The sequence below is a fragment of the Emydura macquarii genome, unplaced genomic scaffold (genome assembly GCF_026122565.2).
Source record: "Emydura macquarii macquarii isolate MOO-44397 ecotype Brisbane River unplaced genomic scaffold, CSIRO-AGI_Emac_v2 contig_2924, whole genome shotgun sequence".
Classification (NCBI taxonomy): domain Eukaryota; kingdom Metazoa; phylum Chordata; order Testudines; family Chelidae; genus Emydura; species Emydura macquarii.
Genome location: NW_027133061.1, coordinates 3,972,334 through 3,997,383, shown reverse-complemented (window position 1 = coordinate 3,997,383; position 25,050 = coordinate 3,972,334). Strand labels below are relative to the sequence as shown.

Below are 25,050 nucleotides of genomic sequence, written 5' to 3'. Positions count from 1 at the left end.
GGAGGGCAGGACTTGGTTGTGGGGGGGCCTAACAAGGTCCTTCCTTGGACTTCGCACCATGGAAGAGCCTAGACAAGGAGCCTGGGGTTGGATCCTGCAAACACTCAGCAGTGCTTACTCTTAGCAGGCTGTCCCACTGAAGCGATGTCATGCAGGAGCAAGCGTCTATGGGGCCAATGCAATGGCCCGTGAAATCAACGGGACCATCCGTGGGCTCGGCGTTAAGCTTGTGTCTGAATCAGTGGTTTTCAACCAGTGTCTAAGGGGTCTGCAAAAGGTTGTTGTTACCATAGAACAGTGGTTTTCAACCTGCAGTCTGTGAGAGACCCCGGAGAGAGATCTGCAGACAATGTCTGAGATTTCCAAAGGGGTGTACAACTCCGTTCAAAAATTTTTAGGGGTTCGCAAATGAAAAAAGGTTGAAAACCACTGGGCTACATGATCTTCTGGCTTGACCCACAGCTGGCTGAGGTCAATGGAGTGACTGAATCCCAGCCGCACCAAACCCCAGCTCTTTTCAGGCCGAAACATTTTACACACGCTGGGTTACAAAAGCTCTTCTAGAAAACGGAGATTTAGAAAATCATACCCCTTGTAAACAACCATCCGATCCGGCTCAATAAAAGCCCCTTACTTAAGAAAGTTAGAATTCGTTGCTTTTCAAAAATAGCCTTAACATTAAAACTAGCCTTTCATTATATTAACTTTATACAGTAGGAGTAAAAACATATTGTTTGGGTCTGAAACCCTGAGAATTACATGGCTGGATTCTTCCCAGCAGGGGGCAGCAGAGTGCACAGACACCCCCCCAATTTTTTACCAAGTGCCAATTTTTTGGTCAAGGGCTGGACGTTAAGAAGCTTGGAGGGGAGGGGGGTCCCCTTGTGCTGCAGGATAGACGTGAAGGCAGACGTTTAAAAATAGAGATCTATGTTATGTACAGGCATTATTTTAAAATAGCTTGGTTAAAAGTTCTCCTGCCACAAATCCGTAAGGAGACCCAAAAAATACAAAATAAAAAATGAGGTATTTGAACTACCCAGGCCGGTTCCTAGATGCTAGTCATTGGAGTAATAAGGTGGGCAGTGTATTTTCCTCGGCCCTGAATATCTTACAGCAAAAGCTAATGACCTTCTTGGTCTCCGCCCCGCTGGGGTCTCTGCAGTCCTCCCCAATAATACTGGTGCCTCTGGAGCACCTGCCATCTGAGACCCTCAAAGTGCTTCAGAAGGTTATTTAAAGCATCACCTCCATCTCCCTCCCCCCGCACTGCAGATAGAGGAATGAGGCCCAAAGAAAAGGGAAGTGACTCGCTTAGGTTGGTGGGAGAGGCTGGAATGGAAGCCAGAAGTCCTGGCTTCCAGGTGACTGCACTCATCACTTGGCCCCGCCCCCTCCAGCACCCCTCCGCTGCGCTGTTTGGATGGGGATGTGAAGGGAGCAGGTTCTAATTTGGTCCAACCTCCCCCTGCTTCCCATTCCGGGGAGGAGGGGACACGACAGACCGGCGCGAGACGGGAGATGGTTTCTGAGCATCGGCCTCCCGCAGGGGTCATTCCGCCGTCGCTCCCTGGGGCTCGCCCTCGGAGCTGAAGAGCTCTTTGTAGAGTGGTGGGAACACGGCGTGGACGATGATGGGGTACATCTGCCGGAAGGACCGCAGCTTCTCCATGTGCTGGTAACACAGGCTGCGCAGCTTCCCTTTGGGTGGCAGCTAGAGGGGAGAGGGACACAGTATAAACACCGATCCCTGGGCCCGGTCTGTCCCCCCCCGCCCCTTCCCCTCTGCTGAGCGCTCATAGACCAACACGGCATTCCATCCCTGCTCCACAGCCGGCCAGGTCAAAGCCGCTTGGTGGGTGAAACGAATGCAGAAGGTCTCAGCTTGATCCCCAAGTGGGACACGTTCAGGGCACTAACTGGTCTGGCCATGCCTTTGGCTGCTGTGAATTTTTGTGATGCTGCTGAACTCAAGGTCTCTGGGAGGTGCTGTGTGTGTGTGTGTGTGTGTGTGTGTGTGTGTGTGCGCGCACATGTGCACACACTGCTGCCCCTGCTGGGAGGAAACAGGCCTCTGTGTCTCTCTGTGAGCATGTCAGAACCATCCGCCAAGAGACCTTCTAATGAATATTTGTATAATTATCCAGAATCCCCTAGCGAGAGTCCCTAATGTCCGACTTGACCGTATCGTCTGCCCGGTACAAATATCCCCCTCAGTGAGCCAGCCCCTGATCCACACTGGCCACGTGTATCCAGCTACAGGTCCCGCAGCTCCCGACGTGTGGCAAAAGCCCAGCGCTCTGGCACGGACAGTCTCCTTCCAGCACTGGGGACCAGTCAGCCCCGGGGTCAGGGCACGGTAAAGGGACCCAAACGCAGGCCATCAAGTCCTTGCTCCTGGGTTTCACAGAGACAGCAGCACTTCAAGAGGTACCTTACGCCTGTAGCGCAGGTGGGTTGTGACAGAGGAGGCGGCGGGAGGCTGTGGGGCCATGCACCTACCTTGGCCAGGATGCCTTCCCGGTGGGTTTTCCGCAACATGTGTTTAAAGGCCAGCTCCAGGTTATTCTGTAGCCTCTCCACCTTCCCCTTCTCCTGCAGCCACGGTCGATCTGTACCAAGACGGGAGAAGGCACTGATTAGCATCTCCCATGCCTGACAGGGGCATCCCTCTGGGCCCGCGCTCGCCTTTCCTAATGGGCTGACGCTACCTGAACGAAGGAGCCTCCCCAGAGCTTGTTGTCCTGCTGCAGGACAGTGTAAGGTGCAGGACGGAGGGATTTCACCGTCCTGCTGTCAGACCAGGCTGGCTGAGTGCTTGGGACTATCTGTGCAATCTTACACTCAGGCTGAGTATTGCAACAGTGTCTGGCCGGCCACCAACATCCCACACAGATCCCACAGAACTTCTGGCTTTCCTGCAATTTCAGTGGCATCCTAAAGGGATTGGAGTGGAGTAATCCTCTGCAGCTCCCTTTTAGGATCTGAGCCCTGGTGCCTGGGTGGTGCGTGGCCTTCCGCAGGCAGCTGAGAAAGGGTGACTCCAAAACCCCATCAGTCTCGCCCTGGTTCCATTCCCAAAGACCGGCTGGGGAGGAGGAGGTTTCACTCTCAGCACTGTCTTGAAAACGGGCACCTCAGAGACAAAGCCAGCCGCTTGCCCAGCTGTACTGGCAGGGAGGGCAGAGGCCACTGGCTTCAGGAAGGAAAAGGCTGTGGGGGGGCTGGCTGACAATTTTCCATCAGTTTTCGATGGGAATCGGAGGGTTTTGATTCAAGGAATTTTGTCATTAAAATCGTGATTATTTCATGGATCAAACCGACTGCTCAAAAACGAAACATTTTTTGGTTTTTGGCCAAAAAGTGAAATGATCCGATTGACAACAGTGCTGCGATGCCTCTTGGGAGTTGTGGTTTTGGGGCCTCAGTTGCTCAATTCCTCTATGAACCAGGTTCTCTGGCTGGACTACATCTCCCATAATGCCGCCCCTCACCAAGAGGGGAGAACACAGTGCACCATGGGAGTTGTAGTCCAGCCAGAGAGCCTGGCCTATAGAAGAGAATGGGAGCATGAGGCACTCAAACTACCACTCCAAGGAGGCACCGTGGTGCTATTATGAAGTGAAATATTTCTGCAGGGGGGAGGTGTGTGTGTGGGGGGGGGAGCGGTCATCAACAAGTCAACGTTTCCCATGGAAACCCCCTATTTTCTGACCAGCTCTACTCATGCGGCTGTTTGGCCATTAAATTCAGGTACCCCCCAAGCCACCCCCACACGATGGGGGCTGCACCCTGGGATGGAGGGGCTGCAGAGGAGACAGACGCTTACTTGAGTTGATGAGCACCAGGGCTGTGAAGAGGGCGATCTCATTCTCGGAAAAATGCAGCGAGCACAGGCTGTGAGCGAAGTCGAAGATGGAGTTGATCAGCTCGCTGCATCCTGGGAAAGAGAGCACAGCGGTCAGCCACCTGCCGCTTCCCCTGCCCCGCTCCAGAGATGGGGTTAGCCCAGCTCTTTGGTTACATGCACATGGACCCTCCTTTCTAACCAGCCTCCTGCAGGGATGACCAGCATTGCTGACCACATGGCCACTGTCCCAGCTGCCTCCTGGGATCCAAACCTTTTGGGGAACGTAGCTAGTCAGAACCTCACAGGGGTCAGCAGGATATGTCTTTCCCACCCCTGGGGCTAGGAGGGAAGGCCAGTCCCAGCGCCCACATGATCCTCCGCCTCTCTTCTGAGGCTGCCCACAATGGGGGTTTGCTGGGATGTGAACACCTGGTTACCGGCCACCGAAGACATTATTTAATATTCCCAGAGGCTGCAGCCCCGTCAGACCTCGTTGTGCTCGGCCCTGCCCAGACACACGGACGAAGGAGCCTCGAGTCTAAATAGCCATGGGTTGGGAATCATTTTAGGTCTTAGCGCCACGAGCTAGATTTGAACCGGTGACCTACAGCTCCCACAGTGTGTTGCCAACCAGCCCCTCAGATAGGCAAATATCTAAGCCGTTGCTCAGGGTCTAACAGATCAGAGCATCGCACTGGATGCAACCCAATGCTGTCATCCTCTTCTGGGCCTCAGCAGGCAGCGCTGGCTGGAACGGACCCATCACCACCCTTCCCTCCCCCCCAGATTATCTCTGCAGAGACATTAGTATTGGCTGCTGGCAAAGAGATGCCTGGGCTTGCCAAGAAGACACATGTACTGGTGGGGTGCTGGGCACAGCCTGCCGCATTTGAATCGCGGTTACTCCACTGTGCAGCCTGTTTTCCTTCAGAAAAATGTATCTTGGATACAAATTTCTCATCCAAGGTGCAAAGAGATGCAGGACAGTGAAAATCCCAAGCTCAGCAATGAGTTTACAATGAGGAGGAGGTTCCCGACAGCTGGGGTAATAAAAGGGGTGTGTGCGCGGGGGGAGGAATCCCACGAGCAAGAGATCAAGGGCAGCCTTGTGGTTAAGACACTAGACAGAGACTCAGGGGATGCAGGTTTGAGGCCTGGCCCTGTGCAAAGTGTTTTCAAAGACGCTCAGCAACCAGCAGCTCCTGTCAGAGAAACAAAGGGAGGAGCTGGGCACTTCCTAAAACCTGGCTGCTTCATTTTGAAACCTACACAGGAGCTGAGCACCATCTCAAAATCTTGGGTCACCTCTCGGGGCCTCAGTTTCCCCATCTGTGAAAGGAGGATGATCATCTCTCCTGTATCTCTTTAGTCTGAGCGCTCTCTGGGGCAGAGACCCTCTCTCGCTCTGCGTCTACGTACAGCTCTGGGCACTAAGGTAATACCGCTGATATCATACCGAGCGATTTGAAGAGCTCTGGGCCTGCGTATTTGCCCTCGAAGAAGACAGTCCTGTTCTCTGAATTAAAGGCACGGCACATTCTCACCAGAACCACTTCCATGGCGCCTGCAAAAACAGAGGGAGCAAAGAAGTTGCAAATACAAGCAGAAAACAAACTCAGGGGGGTGGGGGTAAAGAACACGGCCGATGCAGGGACGGATCCCAACGCCCCTGCCTCTGTGCAAGAGTGCAGGAAGCTCAGCTAACTAGATTAAAGACGGCGCAGGGACGCCACCCTGAGCCGCCGTCTGACATGCAGGGCAGACATGGCCTGAGTCGTGCTGGGAAATTCACAGGGCACGCTCCACCCCAGGTGCGTGATCGGAAGCGGTCAGCACGCTCAACCCGGGGCTCCCACCACTCGTGGTTTAAAGACCGACACGGCAGTCCTGGTTCCACAGCGGGAGATGGGTCTGAGCGCAGCTCCAGGTGCAAGCAGCCCCGGCAGGCCAGCACTGTGCCTCCGAAGCCAGAGCCCCTGCGGCTTCTCCCCAGGGAGGCTGTTCTCACTGAGGGCTAAAGAGGCGGCCTCTTTATTGACCCGGCAGGAGTAGGAAGAGAAATATGACCGGGGGGGGGAACCCTGCTGGGCCCTGGCGGCAGCAGTGCCAGCCACGTACCAGCTTTCAGAAGCACGATCTGGTCGTTTTGGCACAGCTCCATGAAGCCACCCATCCGCTTGGCGAACTCCACCACATACTGGATGGCTTCCGTGATGCGGCAGGCGCAGCGTTCCCACATCTCCTCCATGGACTGGAAGAGACAAATCCCAGGCTGCACCACGAGGCACGGCTGGCTGCCCCTCCACCCGCGGGCCGTCTCATATGAGGCATGGCTGCTCTTTACCCCACCCACCAGGCCTGGTGTAGCTGCCCCATAACTGTGTGCTATGCCTAGCGCGGCCACCCCAGAACCTCACGTACACCACCCCACGCGGAGCAACCAACCCCTCACCCCACTTTTTGGCAAACAATCGAAGAAATGAAATATTTCAATTTGGAAATACTGCCGCTGTGCCTCATGGGAGTTGTAGTCTGGGTGCCTCGTGCGCCCGTTCTTCTCGAGAGGTCAGGCTCCCTGGTTAGACTACATCTCCCATGATGCACCAGGTCGCCCCTGTTGGCGAGGGGAGGCGGCGCATCATGGGTGGCCCTGGTGCAATGTGGGATATGAAGTCTGGTTGGGGAGCCCAGCCCAGAGAGGAGAACGGGGACACGGGCCATCGCGGGGGCATTTCTGAACTACATTTTTCCATTTGGGGGGCATTTGGGGTTGTTTTTGTTGTTTGTTTTTACAAAAAACTGAAATTTCCCACGGGAAAGGGGCATTTTCCACAAAAAATTTCACTGGGTCAAAAATCCAAATTTCTGCCCCAAACCAGTTGCAACGGAAAATTTTCGACCAGCCATCCCCAATTCGTTCTGGGTTTTCATTTTCCCTTTTACTGCACTTTTCAGCTGTGACCCCCATGCACCCTGCCAGGGCAGTTAACCCTTCAGTCTCCCCCACAGAGAACAGAAGCTCAGCTGTTGCTCATAGGTTAGCAATTTTCCTTTCCTTCCCCCCGCCACCGTGTCCAAAGCTGGAGTACGTATTGATCTCTTTGCTCCTATGACAGGGCCATTACCAGACGCTCTGAAACGACATGGCTTTGTCTGGAGAGCTAATGAATCATTTAGCAAACCAGACAGAGATTCCCATTTAGTTAATGGATCTTAATTAGCTGCTGAATCAGACAAACACATTTTTTTCCTTCCCTCTCAATCCTTGATTCTCTCGCAAAGTCCTCATGTGAACCGCACGGAGCGAGCAGTGACTCACACAAAACCCCGCAAGCTGCAGCCAGGATAAACACTAAGGGGCCGCATCAGCTCTGCTCAGTAGATGTGAAACCCAAAAGTGCCACAAAAGGTCAGAGAGAGCACGCTGGGTCACTCAGCCGAGCTCCCTGCTGCAGCCAGGGCTGAGGTGACCCTGACCGCAAATGTGCTAGGGCTCTGCGCCAGCTAAGAACTCTTTGCTAGGTTCTCTTCTGGCACGGTACAAGAGGAAACACAAGAAGAGGAACTGGTGTCGTTCACAGGCAGCCCTCATGCGAAAGTCCTCCAAAATTTAATAAGGTCCCAAAGACCTGAACAGAGGAGATCATCCTCTGGATAGAATTTTTAAACCAACCTGACAGAATTTGATATCCATGCTAGAAAACCCTGGAGGTTGGTTTAAACCATCTGTAGAAGAATCACTCCTCCCCTCTCTGTTTAATTCCAGGTGGACAGTCTGACTCTGCTCCCGGTAAAACTGACTCAGTTTGGAGCAAGTTGGGCCATTAGGGACCTGCCCAAAGGCCAGACGGTAAATCAGAGCCAGGATCAGAACTTGGGTCATTTTTCTCGGCCAAACCACAGCACGGTCACCGACCCAAACGTAACTGAGCCACGTAACAGATCTTGTGCTTAGGACGCTTTCCCGGTGCTCTGCCTCCGCTCCCCACTGATCCCATAGTTAGCTGGAAGGGAGGTGTTTATCCTAAAAAGCCTCACATCCCGCAGGCTGGCTTCCTAAGTTATCTGGCTACCAGCTTATCCCGCGCTGGGCGTCAGCCAAGCATTGAAGTCACTGCACCACCCTAACGGCAGGGGCAGGTGTCTAGGGAACTCCCACCCAAGTTCTAGGCTTGTCTAGGGACGGTTCCTGAGCAGGCCCAGCAGCCTCTTAAGCCTGTCACGGGCCCCACCAGGTTGGTTACCAGGCCTTGGCAGAAATCTCCACTCCCCCAGGCCGCCCCCAGCCCAAGCCACGTCCCCTCCCCCCCTTCTTACCTTCTTCTGGTAGCTTCTGACCTCCTCCCACGAGAACGTCTCCAGCCTCAGGAGCTGCAGGTCTTCCAGGCGCAGCTGGCAGGTCTCCCGGTAGGACTTGAGCACGTTCTGGGTCAGGTGCTCTGCGGACGGCAGGTGGTGAGGATCAGAGGGGGACCCTGGAGAATGGCCCGGCCTGTCCCTTGGCCACAGCCCTGATTCTCCCTTCAGTGGTTTCCTGAATCTATTGCTCTGTGCTGCCCCTGTGTGTGTAATGACATGACCCCCCCCACCCTCCAGCCAGGCGCTAGCAGGGTTTGAACCTTCTGCGTTAAAAGCATGGGCCTCTCCCACGTCAGCTGGGGGAGTAACTTCGTCAGCTGCTAGCTGCAGTAGGCTGTTATCCTCTGATGTGGACCAGCCACAGTGCCAGGATGTTACACTCAACTCCCCTCACTCCATGCTAGCGTGAGAACCACCATCTGAGTCGTGACCAGGGACCAAACCCAGGGCCAGCAGCAGAACAAAGAGCAGCTCGAGCTAGGAGACTGAGCTCCCGGCTGACAGCTGGAGAAGACCCGTAATCCCCCGGTGGACGAGGAGTTCCCCCGGGAACACGCCCTGAGCTGGGGTTCCCTAAAACCTGACACTGCTCCTGCCCTGGGAGACTCACCGATCTCGGTCACCGAGGAATTGGGTGACTCCAGGATGCTGGTGAAGTTGGGACTCGTGTAGAAGTCGACCGTCTCCCCGACGTCGCCCCCGGCCTGGCCCCGCTTGCCCCCACTGATGTCCAGCCGGGCCAGGTCCGGCGAGGCCTGCATCTCCAGGGCGTAGAAGACGCTGGCTCTGCTCTCCATCTTGATCCGCTCGGGGCTGTACTCCCTGGAAAAGGGGCCGCGCAGGTTGTCGCTCAGCCGGCCGTGGCCCTTGGCCAGTCCGTTGGAGTAGGCCAGAGCCGCCGTCTCGTCCGGAGACTGGCTCAGCCGCGCCTGTCCGTTCAAGAGGGCCGTCGAGCAAGCCGAGGGCTCCAGCAGGTCCGGGGAGGAGGCCAACTTGAGCTGCCCGTTAGCCAGGCCCAGGGAATAGGCCGCAGCTGCCACCTCTCCGCCCTGCTGCTGCTGCTGCTGCTGCAGCAGCTGCTTCTGCACCTCGGCGTGGAGACTGTCGCGCTGCTTCTTGGACATGCGGCCAAACTTGACAGCTGCAGAACAAAAGGGCAGGGAGGGGATGGGGGAAGCATGGGGGGCTGAGACCGAGCCTGTGTCCACGGCTGCAGCCGTTCTCGGGGGGAGCTCTGTGCAGCCGCCTCTCTCTCCTGGGAAATCCAAGCCCTGTCACTTCTTGCCCGGCTCTGCGGCTGTTCGAACAGCTCCCACGTCCCTCCCCAGAGGCGGCTGCATTTCAGAGGTCACCCATCACAGGGGTGTAAAATGCTTTGGTGTCCTGGGGGTGAAAGACCTCAGAGCGGTGATTCAGCTCCCGGCGGTACCCACCCCCAGAAGCTCCCACCTCGCCAGGTGCCCTATCCCCTCCAGCAAGATAAGAAAGGCAGTGTGCCCCCCCCCCCCGCCCGCCCCCTGTTCAGCGTGAGATCCCTCGTGCGAGGGCAGCGCACAGGGTCCGACTGCGACCCCGGGGGGAGGGTGGCTATCTGAGGATCTCAGCGCACTCACTTGGGAGCGTGGACACCGTGTGTGTCTGTGTGTGGTGGCGTGGGTCTGTATGTGGTCGCGTGCCTGAGCGTGAGCCTCATCTACCCAGCTGCAGAGAGGAACCGCGGTCGCAGCGGGAGGCTGATCGCATCTGCCACGTGGTCAGGATCTTTGGCTCTCTCGAGCGACCTACATATTTACCACCGAGACAGACACACCAACCTGAAGGCCTGAGCTACTTTTTCCATCCTCTTTGGATTGGGCTGGGGGGGGCGGAGGGGGGGGAGTGTGTGCACGCCTGTGCTTGTGTGCTGGTTTGTGTCACTTTCACTCTCCTGCTTGGTTATCTTGGCTCAGGGCCGTGCGCTGGCTGGGCTACCTAACCAGCGCTCACCCTCGCGATTTGCACCTCTCTCTCATTTCCTTTGGCCTCCGCTTGTAGCATTTGTAGTGCCTTTAATAATCCCCAGCCAAAGGATTCCCTCCCCTTTGCCGAGGAACCTAGTGTCTGCTCCAGTGCAAGGGGGTGGAAGAGAATGACGGCTCTGCCCCGCTCCGGGCTGGGAAGAAGTGTGGTTCCCCCGGTCATGCCCCACAGCCACTGTACCCTGCAAGGGGCCGAGGGAGAATTCTGCTGGCCCCGGCGCTGGGCTGCCATTGGCTGTCTTCCGCAGACCCTGCCCCCATTTCAAGCCCTGGCGCGGGCACATGCTGGTGGCAGGGCCAGAACACATGAGGCTATGGCTAAGCTGGCCTGGGACACAAGCCATAGGTGGCTCTGCAGAGGCTGTCGTAACTTAGAGATCGTTTGGTCCACTGGTTTGGGTGCTAACCTATAACTTCCAAGGTCTGGGTTCAATTCCGTGCTCTGCTACAGATGGGAGCAAGCTGTGTCTCTCCATGCCTCAGTTTCCCCACCTGCACAATAGGGGAAAACAGCAGACCTAGAGCCCCGCTAGGCTGCTCTGAGTTACGGTGTGGGTGGTTTCAACCCCCAGAGCAGCACAGAAGGAAGCGCGGGGGCACCTGGGCCCACATTCCCACGGGGCTGCAGGTTCTAGTCTGCAGCTGTAGGGGGAGGGCAGCTTAGACTCTCACCCACTCTGCCTCTTACCCGGAGGACTTAGGAACCAGTGGGCTGGTGACAGCAGCCGGCTGTGATTTTTTTTCCCATCGTCACGTATTGTCGATGATCAATGGCTTGATCATCATGATCAATGACAAACATTTCTGCTGAAAAATTTCTTTTTTGGATGGCATTTTTCAGGTTTTTTTTCTTTTTCTTTTCCTTTTTTTTTTTTTTTAAAGTTCAGGGCACAAGAAATTAATCAAAATGCAGCAACCTCTGGGGTGGGAGGCAGCAGCTGTTTTAACAGAGATCCTTCACCCAGCACTGAAATGCAGCCACCTCTGGGTTGGAGTGTGGCAGCTGTTTTAACAGAGATCTTTCACCCAGCACTGAAATGCAGCCACCTCTGGGTTGGAGCGCGGCAGCTGTTTCAAACGTCTTACCATCTCGGGACATCCCCAGGCTGAGGCATTTCTGCAGTCGGCAGTGCTGGCAGCGGTTGCGGCTGGTCCGGTCGATCTGGCAGTTCTGCTGGCGGGTGCAGGAGTACGTCACGTTGCCCTGCTGGCTTCTGCGGAAAAATCCCTGAAACAACCAGGTAGGAGAGAAGAGGGTGGGGGACAAGAGAGACACAAATTGTCACGGTCACTATGGCGGCTCGGTGGCTTCTGTGTGAAACCAGCTGAGGGGCAGGAGAGCAGCATCTGCGGTATAAAATCAACACAGTGGCTGGTGCTGACTGGCCCCAGGGTGGACCGGGCCATGATGGCTGATCTACGCTCCGGGGTGGCGGTGAGGGGCCCAGGGCACGCTTGCTTGGCTGCTGGGCGGGTGCTAAGCAGGGGCTTCTGGTCTGCCGGGCCAGAACTCCAGTGGTCCCACCGCTCTGCAGGCAGACCCCGGGTTGGCATTTGCTCCAGCACTGACCCCATGGCCCCGCCCTCTAGGGGGCGCTGTGCCAGGGCTCCCTGTTTGGGATCGCCAATGGAATGGAAAAGGCACCCCACGCCCGGGGTGCCCCCTGGTGGCAGAGAAGAGGGAAACTGAGGCAGGGAGGTGGGTGGGAATTTGGGATTGTCGCTCACCTTGCAGCCTTCACAGGTGATGACCCCATAGTGAATCCCTGACGATTTGTCCCCGCAGATCTTACATGGGATCACTTCTATTTGTGCTAGGAGAGAGAGAGAGAGAGAGAGACAGGTCATGAGCACTGGCTGGCCCACGCTGGTTGTCTAATGCTTAGAGTGAGCCGGGTGGGGTGGGGATTGGTGGGCTGGGAGCCAGGACTCCTGGGTTCCAGGCCCAGCTCTGGGAGGGGAGTGGGGTCTAGTGGTTAAAGCGGGGGAGAGCTAGGAGCCAGGACTCCTGGGTTCCAGTCCCAGCTCTGGGAGGGGAGTGGGGTCTAGTGGTTAAAGCGGGGGAGGGCTGTGAGCCAGGACTCCTGGGTTCTATTCCACATACAATCTCAGTGATCCCCCTGGGTGGGGTGGCTCTGTTTAAGAGACAGCAGAGCCGATCCCTAAGTCAGGAGGGCGGGTGGAGGGTTTCCGTGAATGAGCTCGCTTTGCTCCAACAGAGATGGGGAATTGACGCCCCAGGAAAACGCTGCGTTTCACAGTTTGCCCACAGTGGGGCAACCTCCTCTCACATTTCCTCCCATGCCCGGATGCCAGGGGCTGGCCAGGGCACAGGGGCTTCGCCTCGTTGGAGACCAGTTTGCAGTGATCTCGCAGCCAGCCTGCTGCGGTAACCCGGCCAGCAACTGGCTGCTGGCGCTGTCACTCAGACAGCGCACATCTGCTAAGCCCGCCTCGGCCTTCCAGTCAGCTGCCAGGCTTCTTGGGAGCAGGGAGAGAGAAGCAGAGCCCAGCCACGCTCTGGGGAGCCGTGAGAGGGAGGGAGATGGAATGGGGGCGATTTCACCAGTGGGGGAAACTGAGGCACGGAGGCGGGGGCAAGGATTCACCTAAGCACAGAGCAAGGCGGGGGCAGCGCCAGGAACAGAACTCAGGAGTCCCGACACCCAGCCCACTGCTCTAACCACGAGGCAGCAGTGGCTCCGTGGCACATCCCTCTGCACAACAAAGCTTTCTCTGCGGCCAGCGCATCCGTGTGCGGAGCCTCCAAGCCGGGCCGCAGTGCAGGGCGCGTTCCAAGCGGCAGTGGGGCCCCGGGGCCCCGGTCTGGGGACCGAAAGAAGCTGAGCCGTGGTGCTGGCCGGTCAGAGGGTGCAGAGTGGGGAACCAGCGGGGAAAGGGGCAGGGATCTTCAGAGGGATTGTCACAAGAGGGAGCCGACCCTGAGGAACGAGTCCCAACCACGAGCTGGGCGGCCAACCAGCTCGGCTGCCAGGGCAGGAGAGCGACCCCGGATGCTCATCCAGGAACCACCTAACTATGGTCCCCGTCCCCACCTCCAGGAGGGCCCTGGAAAGAGCAACATGCCGGCTGGAGCTTGGGAGAGGCCTCGGAGATGTGGCAGCAGCTTGACGCAGGGTAGGAAGGGCCAAGGGGCTGGCGGCTCATCCAGCCTGGGCGCTGGGAAGCGCCGGCGAGTCACAGACCAGCAACGATCCCCTTGCTCCAGCCCAGGAAGGTCGGCCCTGGGCATGCCCCCCCGGGCCAGGGCTGCCCCCGGGTCTGGGCCTGGGCCTGGGCCAGGGCCACCCCCCTCTTCTCCATGGCACGGCCCAGCAGCTCCTCTACTCCAGCTGTATAAATAATCCCTGGGAAAAGCTCTTCCACGCTGATCAGCACCCTGCCCCCCCAGCCCCGGAGATTATCGTCACATGGTTGGTTACATAACGCGGAGATCATCTCATAATCCCACACTGAGGGACGGCCAGGCCTGCCGGCCCCCAGTTTAACCCCTCTGCAGGCAGCTGCTGCGCCAGCACTCTGCTCGCAGGAGGGTTTCTGTGAGGGAATGGACAGCCCTGGGTTTGCTTCTGCACGCGCACTCCCCTCCCCATGCTGGGAATAGAACCCAGGAGTCCTGGCTCCCAACTCCCATTGCTCCAACCACTAGACCCCACACCCCTACCAGACCCAGAGCTGGAACCCAGGAGTCCTGGCTCCCAGGCCCCCGCCCCGCTCTAACCACTAGGCCCAACTACCCTCCCCATGCTGGGACTAGAATCCAGGAGTCCTGGCTCCCAGCCTCCACTGCACATCCTGCTGTAACTACTACTAAGAAATACCTGGGACAGAGACAAGCTGTCTCAGAAGACATTTAGACACTTAGGATCTTGCACTAATAACCTACGGTGCATCATGGGGATCAAGGCTGGATTAAGGCATACGCACTATAGTCTGTCCTAACGCCCCAGCTGCTGGAGACAGCGGATGAGGGCAGAAATTCAGCTTTCATTAAAAAAAAAAATGTTATTCCTCAAGGATGCCCAGAAAACTTGAAAACTGGCCCCGAGCGTAACCAACGCCTGCCTGAGTCTGCAGACAGCCTGCAGCAGCGGCTCTGAGAGGTGTGAAAAGCCTTGGTCCTGTCGACTCTGAAACCTACTGCTGGCCCAAGGGGGGGAGAGCCGGGCATGTGTCAGGCCCCAGTCTGCCGTTCGTGGAGCCTCATGGGGAAGGGCAAGCAAATCTACCATTGCAATAACTCCTGCAGTAATGGTCCCAGCCCCGTCATTGCTAGGGGCTGAGGCTTGGCCCATGATTTTAAAGGAGGGTCGGGACTCTGAATAAACAGCCCGGAGCAAACCGGGGAACCGTGTCCTGGTTGCGCGTACACACCCAGAGACCGACTGGGGTCGCTGGAGCGTGGAGTCTATGGCACCACGTCTGCATATCTCTGAGGGTCGGGGGGCCAGGGATTCTGCTGACAGCAAAGGGTTTGGGGGACGGACGCCCTGAGCTCCCTGCTGCTTTGTGGTGGGAGGGGAGTGGGGTCTAGTGGTTAGAGCAGGGGGGTTGGGAGTCAGGGGAAGTAGGGGTCTGGTGGCTAAAGCGAGGTGATGGGGCACCAGGACTCCTGGGTTCCATGCCCAGCTCTGGGAGGGGCTGGTCTGACAGGGATGAGAAGCAGGACAGCGGGTTCAGTGTCTTCCTGAACCCCCGGGGCCTCTGGCCGCGGGGAGCCGCAAGCATCAAAGAGCGCCGAGTCCCTCAGATGAAAGCCCCTTGCGAAGGGCTGCACATAACCACATCCCACACCTTCCAGGCCCAACGGCTGCTTTCCCGAGTTCTCTTTCCCCCCGCGCCAGCAGCCACCTGGCACTGGCCCAGCTCCTGCGCTGGTTTGCTCTGCGATTGGCCAGGCGCCCGTTTGGTTTGCTCTTCCTCTCGAGAGCTTCCCTTATCGATGCCCCCCCCCCCAACCCCGCTGTGTAATGAACCCAGGCAATCGGCGAACTAAATAAGGACCGAGTTTTCGGCTCTCTCGTCCCACCATCGCCTGTGAAACCTCAGCAGACAGCAGATCGCCTGACGCTAACCCACAACTGGGACACACCTTCTGCCGTGCAGGAAGGCAGAAACTTCTTCAGGGCAGAGAAATCTCACAGCCTCCCCTCCACTGCTCACCACACACCAACAGGTGAAAACCTCTACCTGCCGCTAGCAGGTAGGTATCAGTAAACAACCCCATCACCACCACCCCGGCAGGAACAAGCTAATGGGGCCACGGGGTGGGGGAAGCACTGCAACTTTCCATCAGCACAGATACGCCAATACAGGGCTTTAAAAGGCCCCATGAGCTAAGGGAGAGGGGGTAGCCAATCGCAGGCTCCAGGGCCAGAGCACAAACAGGGTCAGGAAGCGAGGAGGCCTGGCCTGTGGATTTAAAGAGCCACAGGGTTACTTCTCTCCTAGCTTCTGCCCAAGGCAGGATAAGGGATTAGATGGAATCGGGGGCTGCAAGGGGGGCCAGATCCTGGCTTAGATGGGTCAGTGCTTTGAGCCAGGATGTTTGATTTGCCCTGCCTAGTCCGCTCCCCTCGGCCTTTCGAGGTGTGATTCAGTCAGGTGAGGGGGCAAGGTGGGTCCATGGTGTGAGACGGTGCGGTGGAGAGCTGGGGGAGCAGGCGGGACGGAGCACTGAGATGCCCTGGTGTGGCTCAGGCGAGACGGCCTGACCCCAACATAGTTTGTCCCATGCCCCTCCCCTCGGCCTGGCAGAAGCAGCCACACCGACCAAGGGCCAGCACTCCTAGCCACCTCAAACCACGGTCAGCCACATGTGACTCAGAGGCACCCAGAATCCCTTGGGCCGGTTTCCACGGCTTTCCGTCGGTGGCAACGCCCAATTCGATACAGTGGCTCACGGGCATCTTGGGAAACCCGAGAGACGAAAACACCAGAGACCAGTGGGCGGGGTGCCGGCCTGGCACTCAGCAGGGCTGCGCGGTCGTCGGCCTTGTCTACTCAGGTGGAGAGTTTTCCAGAGCAGAGGCTGCCTCGCACTCTGCGTCCGTGCTGCCTATCCATAGCCAAATCATACGAGCAGGAATCAGTCAAACACAGGGTTTCACCCTGCACCCCCCTCCGCTGAGCAGCGGCTCGCTAGAGAGACGGTGATTTTAATTGATAATTGGTTACCCCTTTCGGGATGGATTTATGAACTCAATTAGCAAAGGCGCAACCCAGACAGCGGCTGCCACGCCAAGGACATTGATGCAAAAAGAAAGGAGCACATTTGAGAACATCTGCCACTGGCCTGGACACGAGACACTCAGGCCCTGATCCTCAAAGGTGCCTAACTCCCATGGGCCAGAGTCAGAATGAAGACTGACTTCCCCTCTCCAGGCAGAGGCAGGTGGGCAGGGAGTGCCGGGTGTGAGACCCTCGCTCTGCTGCTGCCTGCCTGCAGAACCCAAGAATCCCGACTCCCAGTCCCCTGCTCTGATCACTAGACTCCCCTCCCAGAGCTGTGGAAGGAACCCAGGAGTCCTGACTCCCGTAACCGTCAGACCTCTCTCCCTGGCTGTCTGTGGGTGCTGCGGGAAGCCGGGGCACGATCCACGGCACCCCAGAGAAAACAACGGGTCTCTGCTGCAGACCACTAAAAAAGAGCAGAGAAGAAGCCCAACCCCCGGGATTTCTGTGCAGTTACACCAGGGGTTCGTTTGGTCCCAGTACTACTGCTTTGTGCTTACATCACACGTGGTGCACGTACATTTGGTGCACACGCACCTGCACACCCTCAGCCCACTTCTCCCCCCAACACACAATCAGCCCCTCCCTGCACAGCGAGCCCCGGAAGGGACGTCAGCTCTCCTGCGTCAGGGCAGCAGCCAACCCTGGGGCCAGGAAGGGAATTCTCTCAGGTTGCCCCGTCACAGCCGGTGCTGGCTTTTGCGTGCCGATACATTCCTGTGTTTCCTTAAACAACACGGGGGCTAGTGAGTTTGTCCGATAAGAATCATCCTCTATCCTACGCATTCCATTTCCTCTCTGCAACCACCCACCGCTCAGACCCAACGAGAAGAAAAACCACAAGCTTCAATTGATTCGCTCCTCGCCTCACAACACGATTGAAAAGGCAAAAAATATCAATCTATCTATAGAAAATCAAATCGGTGGGAATGGGCTCGGGGTTTGACTCAGAAACAGGAACTCAGAGCCCGAATTAGTCAAAAAACACAAAAGCCAGAGAGCAGACTGCCGGTAACTCTCACTTTCAGGTGATGGTTGATGCCAGTAAATTCGACCTGAGAAAGGTCAATGAGGTCTCAGGCGAATTCCCCCGCAGCCCCGTGATCGATGTGCGATGCCCGCGGGTGGCTGAGTAAGAGGATGAAGCCAAGACTTCAGAGGGGAGGAAGCAACCACCACCAAAAAAAAAAAAAAAAAATTATTTGATACCAAAAAAATGCAGCGTAATCTGGCCGGGAACCAGCCCTGGCCAATGTTCCTGACTAATCACCGCCGGGCATCGCCGGGCGGGTCCCTGTCATGCTTCCCGTGGCGTCACAGGACGTTCCGCGTGCCCGTGCCGGGGGTGGCGTAGGGCATATGGAATTTACTGGAATGTGGGTCACATGGGAATGGGGCAGGGAAAACATGCTGAGGTGCAGGTAAAGGAGCAGGGGAGCCGATACAGGAAGGGACAGGAAAGCAGGGCTCCTGGCCGCCTATTCTCCCCTCCGCAGCCTTGTCCAGACACACAGGCTACAGCGGTTTAATGCAGAGTGTGACGGTCAACCCGCTCAGCTAAACAGGTGCAACAGGCGGGGGGGTTGCTCTTGGTCCGGTGTAAACCGGCCATAGTTGCATCAGTGAGGAGCAGGTTCATGCCACCCATCAGCCCAAATCAGTGTTACCGTAATTCACCCAGCACGTGCGCAGGTGCTAGGTGGCGACTGCCATCCTGCCAGCTCCAGGGACCTCCAAAACCAAATGCGAGAGTCAATTACCGCCCCAGAGAAAGAGCCAAGGCCACTAAGAGACACGTCCCCAGGGACGCACTGACCGGCGTCTCGCCCGTAGACGAGCCTCAGGCCCAACCGGGGCTCACGGCTTTCGCTTGGCTGGGTAGCCGGGTCTCCAAGGCTCACTTTCTCAAAGGGATGCAGGCTCCTCCCAGTGGAAGGAAGCGTGTGTCTCCCCGTCCCCCCCCAATCTGCCAGGATGCCATTTACCCCCAGGCTTTGCTGGCCCATTGGGGCCATGACTGTCCAAACCCCTGGCGCGGGCAGCGCAACTGGTCTGGACACCAGGCCGAGCTGCACCGTGCGTGCTGCTGCTTACGCTGGCTTCGGGGGCCCCACCTGGGAGAAGGGGAGGCTCGGGCGGGCGCAGCGCTGCTTTGGGGCTGAGGGGGGCGCTAGAGAGGCACTGAGGTAGCAGGGCCAGAAATGGCCTTTCAGCCCGACCCCCGCAGGATGGTCCAAGGACTAGGGAGCGAGGCCAGGCGTGGGCCTGGCTCTACTACAACTCCCTGGGTGACCTTGGCCAAGCCCTGTGCCCTCAGCTCCCCGTCCATGAGACCCAATCACCTGCAGCCCAGGGGTGTTGTGCAACGTGCTGCATTTACACTAGAGAGGGGATGGGGCCAGATGGAGGGATTTCTCTGTATTCTCCCACCCCTCTTGCAGCCTACGCAGGTTGTCACTGCCCTTCCCGCACACCATCGCCCCTGCTCCATGGCTCGGAGAGCAACGCGACCCGTGAGGACTGCGCCTGCCCCACAGGGGTCCCATCTCACGCGGGGGCCCCTAGGTGCTAGTGCTATACAGGGAATAAAACACAGAGGATCCCTTGCAAAACCTTCAGAGTCTATCCCGGATGGTCACACTAACCGGGGAGTGGGGGAACTAGTGGTTAGAGCACGGGAGGCCAAGGTTCTCGTCCCAGCTCTGGGGGCAGTGGGGTCTAGTGGTTAGATCAGGAGACTGGTAATCTGTTCTCTTCGCTCTGGGAGGCAGTGGGATTGAGTAGCTAGTGCAGGGGTGGGTGGAAGTGGGAGTCAAGACACCTGGGTTCTATTGCCCACTAAACGACTGAGCAAGCCACTTCCCCCTTCGCTGTGCTGCAGCTTCCCCATCTGTAAAATGGCTCGTGAGATTCACTTCAGGGCTACAAAGTGCTTGGAGATCCCCAGCTGCAGGTCACGTTGCTCCTGACCCGTATAACACTGACCAGCCGCCGGCTTCCTTGTCCTGTCCCCAACTAGCTGCTGAAGCTTTTCGATCAACTGCACAAGAACCATGAATCGGATCCAGGCTTTAACTGGTGGTTGATTAAAAAAAAACCCCCCAGAACGCACCCCTCCCCACACAACTTCAAAATCATGTCACCGTGGGGGTCGCGGTTTGAGCTGTGGGGCTGCAGCGCACAGGGCTGTTTGGCTGTGATCCCCGCGCTGAGTTCCAGGAAAGATAAGCATATTTACATATTAATAGAAAACAGAAAACCGTCAGCCCAGCAGCCACCAGGGGGAGGGTCTGATAAGATCACAGGTTGCTTTGGAACTATCTGTGGTTCCCTTCCCCACCAGGACCGTGCTTCAGGTCTCGGGCAGAATGTAGTGGGGCTTTAGCGACCTGCCAGCAAAGCCATGGGCAGAGAAATAATCCTAGCCCCCCAGCTCTGCTGGTGCACGCTTCAGCCATTGGATCTCACTGCACTTCGCAAAAGGAAGGAATCCCTCAGATGGGGAAACTGAGGCACAGAGCATGGAAGGGACTTGCCCAAGGTCACACGTAGTGACAAAACGGGATCTAGAGCCCAGGAATCCTGAAGCCCAACCTTTACTGCTCTAACTGCTAGGCACCGCTCCCCTCCCAGAGCTGGGAAGAGAACCTACGAGTCTGGCTCCCCAGCCTGCTGGTCTATTAGATCCAATGTGTATTTCAGGTCAGAGAGCCTCAGAGTGTCAAGATTTGTTTTAATTGCTGGAATTAGAGATTTACCCTCACACTCGAAGGGCAAAATTCGGCTCCTAGACCCCAGATTTCGGTGCCCGAGTGACCTGATTTGCCGAAGGTGCGGCGCATCCACAAACCTCACGGCTGTCAAAGCTGCCGGATGCGCCGCACCTTTGCAAATCAGACCATTTGTATATTGGTGGCTCAACACGGAACACGGGAGCCTAATGTTTGGTACGGAGGGGTGGAAATGTCAGCCTCTGCAGCCATACAGAAGCTGGCACTGGTAGGCCGGGCAGGGCCAGGATGCCAGGGTTCCCCCCACAGTTCTGGGAGCGGAGTCTAGTGCTTAGAGCAGGAGACTGGGAGTCAGGATTCCTGGGTTCTACGGCCAGCCCTGGGAGAGAGGTCTCATGGTTACGGGAGTCAGGACTCCTGGGTCCTCTCCCCTAGCGCTGCTACTGACTTGCTGCATAACTTCGCCCGGGCCACTGCCATGGCGTGTGCCTCAGTTTCCCCCAGCTGAAACTGGGTGCCCATCACCTCCAGCTGCGCAGCCTTAAGCGACGTTTGCGGAGAGCGTGCCGGGCCGAGTAGGGGTGCGTGAGCGCGGGGTGGGGCTGTGGCACAAGGCTCAGTTACTAGCCTGAGTGAATCCTGGGGGGGTTGGCTGCAGGGCCCAGTGAAGTTCGGGGAGGGCACGTGCCAGTCTGCTGGCCCGGCCGGCTCCCCCACGCAGGCCGGGTTTGACAGGAAGAAGATGGGCCAAAGCCAGCGGCTGCTGTGGTGCTGAGCTCAGCCCACGGGCCCCCTTCTGCCGTCACACCTGGGAGGGGACAGAGGCACAGCCCTGCACGGGGAGGCTTAGCCAGGGTGCTGCTGCTGGACGTGAGGCAGGAGACGCCGGCAGGGATAAGACCTGGACTCCCTGCGGCCACAGGGGAACTCCTGACCCGACACGGCCTCCCGGCAGGCCCCTCAGCGGGATTTAACTATTGGCGGCTAGGGGCAGAGAATGAGGCTAACGTGAGGTGGCTTGAGTCCATGCCGGAGCGTAGGCCCAGAGGCTGTAGCAGGAAGGCAGCGTGGCCTAGTGGATAAAGCCCTGGACTGAGGGGCCCCTTGCACTGCACGCAAAAATGCAACTGCAGCCTGTGGGAAAAAATGCCTGGGCTAGCTTTGATGTAGCCAGTCGAATAACAGCAGCAGCGAAGCCCTGGAAGCATGGACCAGCCACTCTAGGACATCACCGGGGTCCCCAGCTGCCTTGTGCGGCTTCCCTGCTTCTGGCACTGCAGCTGGCTAGACCAGAGCGAGCAGGGGTATGTCTAACCATGCTGCAGTCACACCTTTGACTGCAGTGTTTTCAGCCCCTCAGACTCAAGAGACCTGGCGTATATTCGCAGCTCTCCTGCGGGGTGACTTCGGGCGAGCTATATCCCCCCCTCCCTGTGCCTCAGTTTCCCCATCTGTAAAATGGGGGTAATGATACTGCACTCTTGTGGAAAGTGCTTTGAGATCTTCTGGTGAAAAGCTCTACCCAGGAGCTCTCTCATCTAGATAAGGGAACGGGGAGCATCATTATTGTTTTCTCCCTGAAATCAGCCAAAACGACCGGCTGTGACCTAAGGAGGCACCGTTTGCAACTCTGTCCCCCGGACGGGTTTTAGAAAGCAGCCTGCAATAATACCCTCATGCAAATCTCTCCACTGGTGTAACCGCCCTGCAGATACCCATCTGCTCTCTGGGTTACAAGGCTGGAGATAAAGGCAATATTGCTCTCCTTCACACACACCGCCAGCGATACCGGAGAGGAAGCATCAAGAAGCGTTTACTTCTCTTGCCTGGCACACAATAACTCGGGGCATGGCTATTTGAGTAAAAGTGACTTATTGGAATGGGTTTGAACATCCACCAGGGCACGGTGACTCGTTAACACTTTCCCCACATTAATCAAACTGAAAACACCCGATTATGAATTTGCTACGATGTCAAGGCACATTCCACGCCCCCAACTGGTTACTCAGCTTTCTGGGTGTTGCAGAACAAAGCAAATCCCGAGATCTGGGGCCCTGTGAGACCCACAACTTCGAAAACAAGCCCACAGGGTCTAGACGTGGAGGCGGTGTCTCGGGCTGGGTTTTTTTCCCCCCCCCCCCACCCTTAAAAAGATTGTTTTTTTGGGCTCAGGATTGGTGATTGAGACAGCGCCTCAGACAGGTGGATTCTGTGGGTACAAAACAGGTCGGGGCAGACAAGATGGGCTGCAGAAGAAAGTCAAATAGCTATTCCTCCCCCCCCCACACTTTCGAGGGTAAGGAACTTCCCACGGGTCAACTGGGGAATGAAGCACAAGTTCAGGACCAGATCCACGGAGATGGAGGGTGCTCAGACTTGCACAGAATTGAGTCCTTGAACAGAAGAGGGATCAGGTGGTTAGAGTAGCGAAGCCTGGGTCCTGGGTTCTGTCCTTAGCTCAGTCGGATCCTTGTAGGCAAAACCAGCACTCATCAGAGCCGGGGGTGGGCAAACACCTTCTGTTAGAGTGGCTCACGAAGCCCAAATCTCACAGTAAGTAAAGTGCGTTTATTGACAGCCCTGTCTGTACAGAGCCTCTTTCACTGTCATACTCAGAGGCCAGGTCGTCCAGCAAGCACAGCTCCCATTCAGACTCTGAAATAAGAGGCAGCTTGTTCAGAAGTCCCCAGCTCCCCCCGCCCCCCGACAGGTTTACAGCCAGGTTTTCTAAACAGCTGATTTTCCAAACCCAAGATACTGAGCGCTGCTGAAAACCAGGCCTTTTATTTTGGGCTCTAAATGGGAACTGAGCTGGTTTTAAGTATCTGGCCCCAGGACGGTCACACTCATCCCCATCCCTGTGTCAGGGAAGTATTTGTTACTGGCAGATTTAAAATAAAATTGCTAAAAGTTAAAATAAAATAAAATTAAGCACCCAAAACCCAACCATGAGCAGAATGTTTACCATAAAAAAATGGAGAAATGCCAGGGACCACATGAGATCCATTGAGACCTAGCAGCATGCTATCGATGTGATGTGAAAGGCACCCAGATACACCGGTGATGTATAAAACAGGTTAGACAGACAGACAGAATGACAGAGTTTAAAATAAAAGTTAAAGGTATGTTGAATCCAGAGAAATTTGAATAATGGGGGCAGAGAGATGGGGCATCACAGTACAGATGAAAAATGACACAACATTAATTTATTCTAAGGAATCAATTGCCTCGCTCTATAAATTAGGCTAGTGTTGAAAAAAAATCAGGACATTTATTACAAAAATAATCAACAGTCATCAATTAAATACTGTCAACTGGCCTATTGTTGTCTGGTTCTGTTTTGTCCCTTCTTAGACAATGCAAGATTTAATATATTATAAAGATCTAAAACTAACAAATCAATCAAAACCTTTTTTAAATTCACAACGGAAAACAGCTGAAATAAGAGGATGGTGCATGAACTTCCAGTGGAATTTTGCACATAGAAAATGACGACACTTCACGGGGTTTGTCTGCACTAAACAGTTGTATCACTTCGGGGAAGAAGCTATTCCAGTATAACTGCACCCACACTAGCCGTGGTGCTGGAACGAGGGGTGCTACCACACCCCCTGGCTTAAAGTAGTAATTACAAACACAATCAGCACCCCGCTATAAAAATTGTTCCGGCACCCCTGCACACTAGGGGTTGTATTGATGTAACTGTATCTGCAAAATCAATCAATCAATCACACTCCAAACCAACATACTACACTGGTACAATTTTTAAGTGTTGAACTGGGCTAAGAGAGAAGCGGTATTAGGGTGCATATTTCTCAAGCTTATGCCATTAACATGGGCGGCAAGATACTGCATTCAGCGGTGTCTTCTTGTCATTGTACATTTTACACAGAGCTTTTTTTTATTTATCTAGGACGTTCACCTGATCAATCCAGCATCTTGCTCTAAAGTTGAACCATTCCTTTCACATGCAAAGGGAGCAGCACAGTTATGACACTTTGACAAAAGTCTCGGTTGTGCATTTGCATCTGAAGAGGTTTTACTGATGTAAAATAAAAACATTGATCCTATATTTCTTACTAAATTCAAGCTGCAACGCTGCAGGATCATGCCTTTATTTTGGAGCATGCTCTCAAGCAGCCTGCACCCACAACAGGGGACAGATTTCCCCAAAAGGCTTCAGATCTTATTTAGGCACCAAAGGAAAGACTCATTTTTCCAGAATTCAGCACCTACAGGAGCTGATCTGTTTTGAAAATCTGGTTCTAAATTCCACACAAATCAGAAATTAAAAGGCAGATCCCAGAGCCAATAAAGCGAGGCTGAAAACACATCAGCGGAGGATCTGACCCGAAGAATTTTTAAACACCCACCATACACAAGAAAGATGTACATAACTCATCATAATTGATAGATCGTGTTGTTTTTCCATAGCCGTTGCTCAGAGGGTCTAAGACTCGCTTCGGTTTGACTGTGAAACTTCATTATCAAACAGTTCATAATCTTGTATCATCAAAAAGCGATTGATGTTAAGCAAACCGATGTTTGAACACACCGGAGGATTGAAGAGCCAACAGATGTGTATCTTGCTAAGCCACCATAATGTGGTGTTTAATTAACACGCAATAATTATTCTATTAAGTCAAACTCATTTAACAAGTAATTTTATGCTAAAAAGAAAGCAATTGCTTAACAACTGTGCACAAGATATGGATCTGTTAATTCTTAAATAAAGTTTTAATAATCAATATATTCTAATTAATACAACACCGCTTCACTACTTATAACTTAACTGCATATTTAGGAATCTCATTTTCCCTCTGACTATTTCTTTTTA

General features: G+C 55.5%; 1 protein-coding gene across 2 annotated transcripts in view; it reads right to left on the bottom strand.

Annotated features, from left to right (window-relative positions):
• Positions 1 to 1,478: 1,478 nt before the first annotated feature.
• Positions 1,479 to 25,050, bottom strand: part of RORC (RAR related orphan receptor C) — a 57,834-nt gene continuing 34,262 nt past the window's right edge. For both annotated transcript variants that reach the window (XM_067569389.1, XM_067569388.1), the window contains 9 exons: positions 11,956 to 12,041; positions 11,314 to 11,455; positions 8,820 to 9,350; positions 8,168 to 8,289; positions 5,969 to 6,101; positions 5,307 to 5,414; positions 3,830 to 3,940; positions 2,503 to 2,612; positions 1,479 to 1,714 (listed from right to left, as the gene is read on the bottom strand). In XM_067569389.1, the coding sequence (XP_067425490.1) occupies positions 1,553 to 1,714; positions 2,503 to 2,612; positions 3,830 to 3,940; positions 5,307 to 5,414; positions 5,969 to 6,101; positions 8,168 to 8,289; positions 8,820 to 9,350; positions 11,314 to 11,455; positions 11,956 to 12,041 (1,505 nt within the window). In that variant the 3' untranslated portion in view covers positions 1,479 to 1,552. The remainder of the gene's footprint in view (positions 1,715 to 2,502; positions 2,613 to 3,829; positions 3,941 to 5,306; positions 5,415 to 5,968; positions 6,102 to 8,167; positions 8,290 to 8,819; positions 9,351 to 11,313; positions 11,456 to 11,955; positions 12,042 to 25,050) is intronic.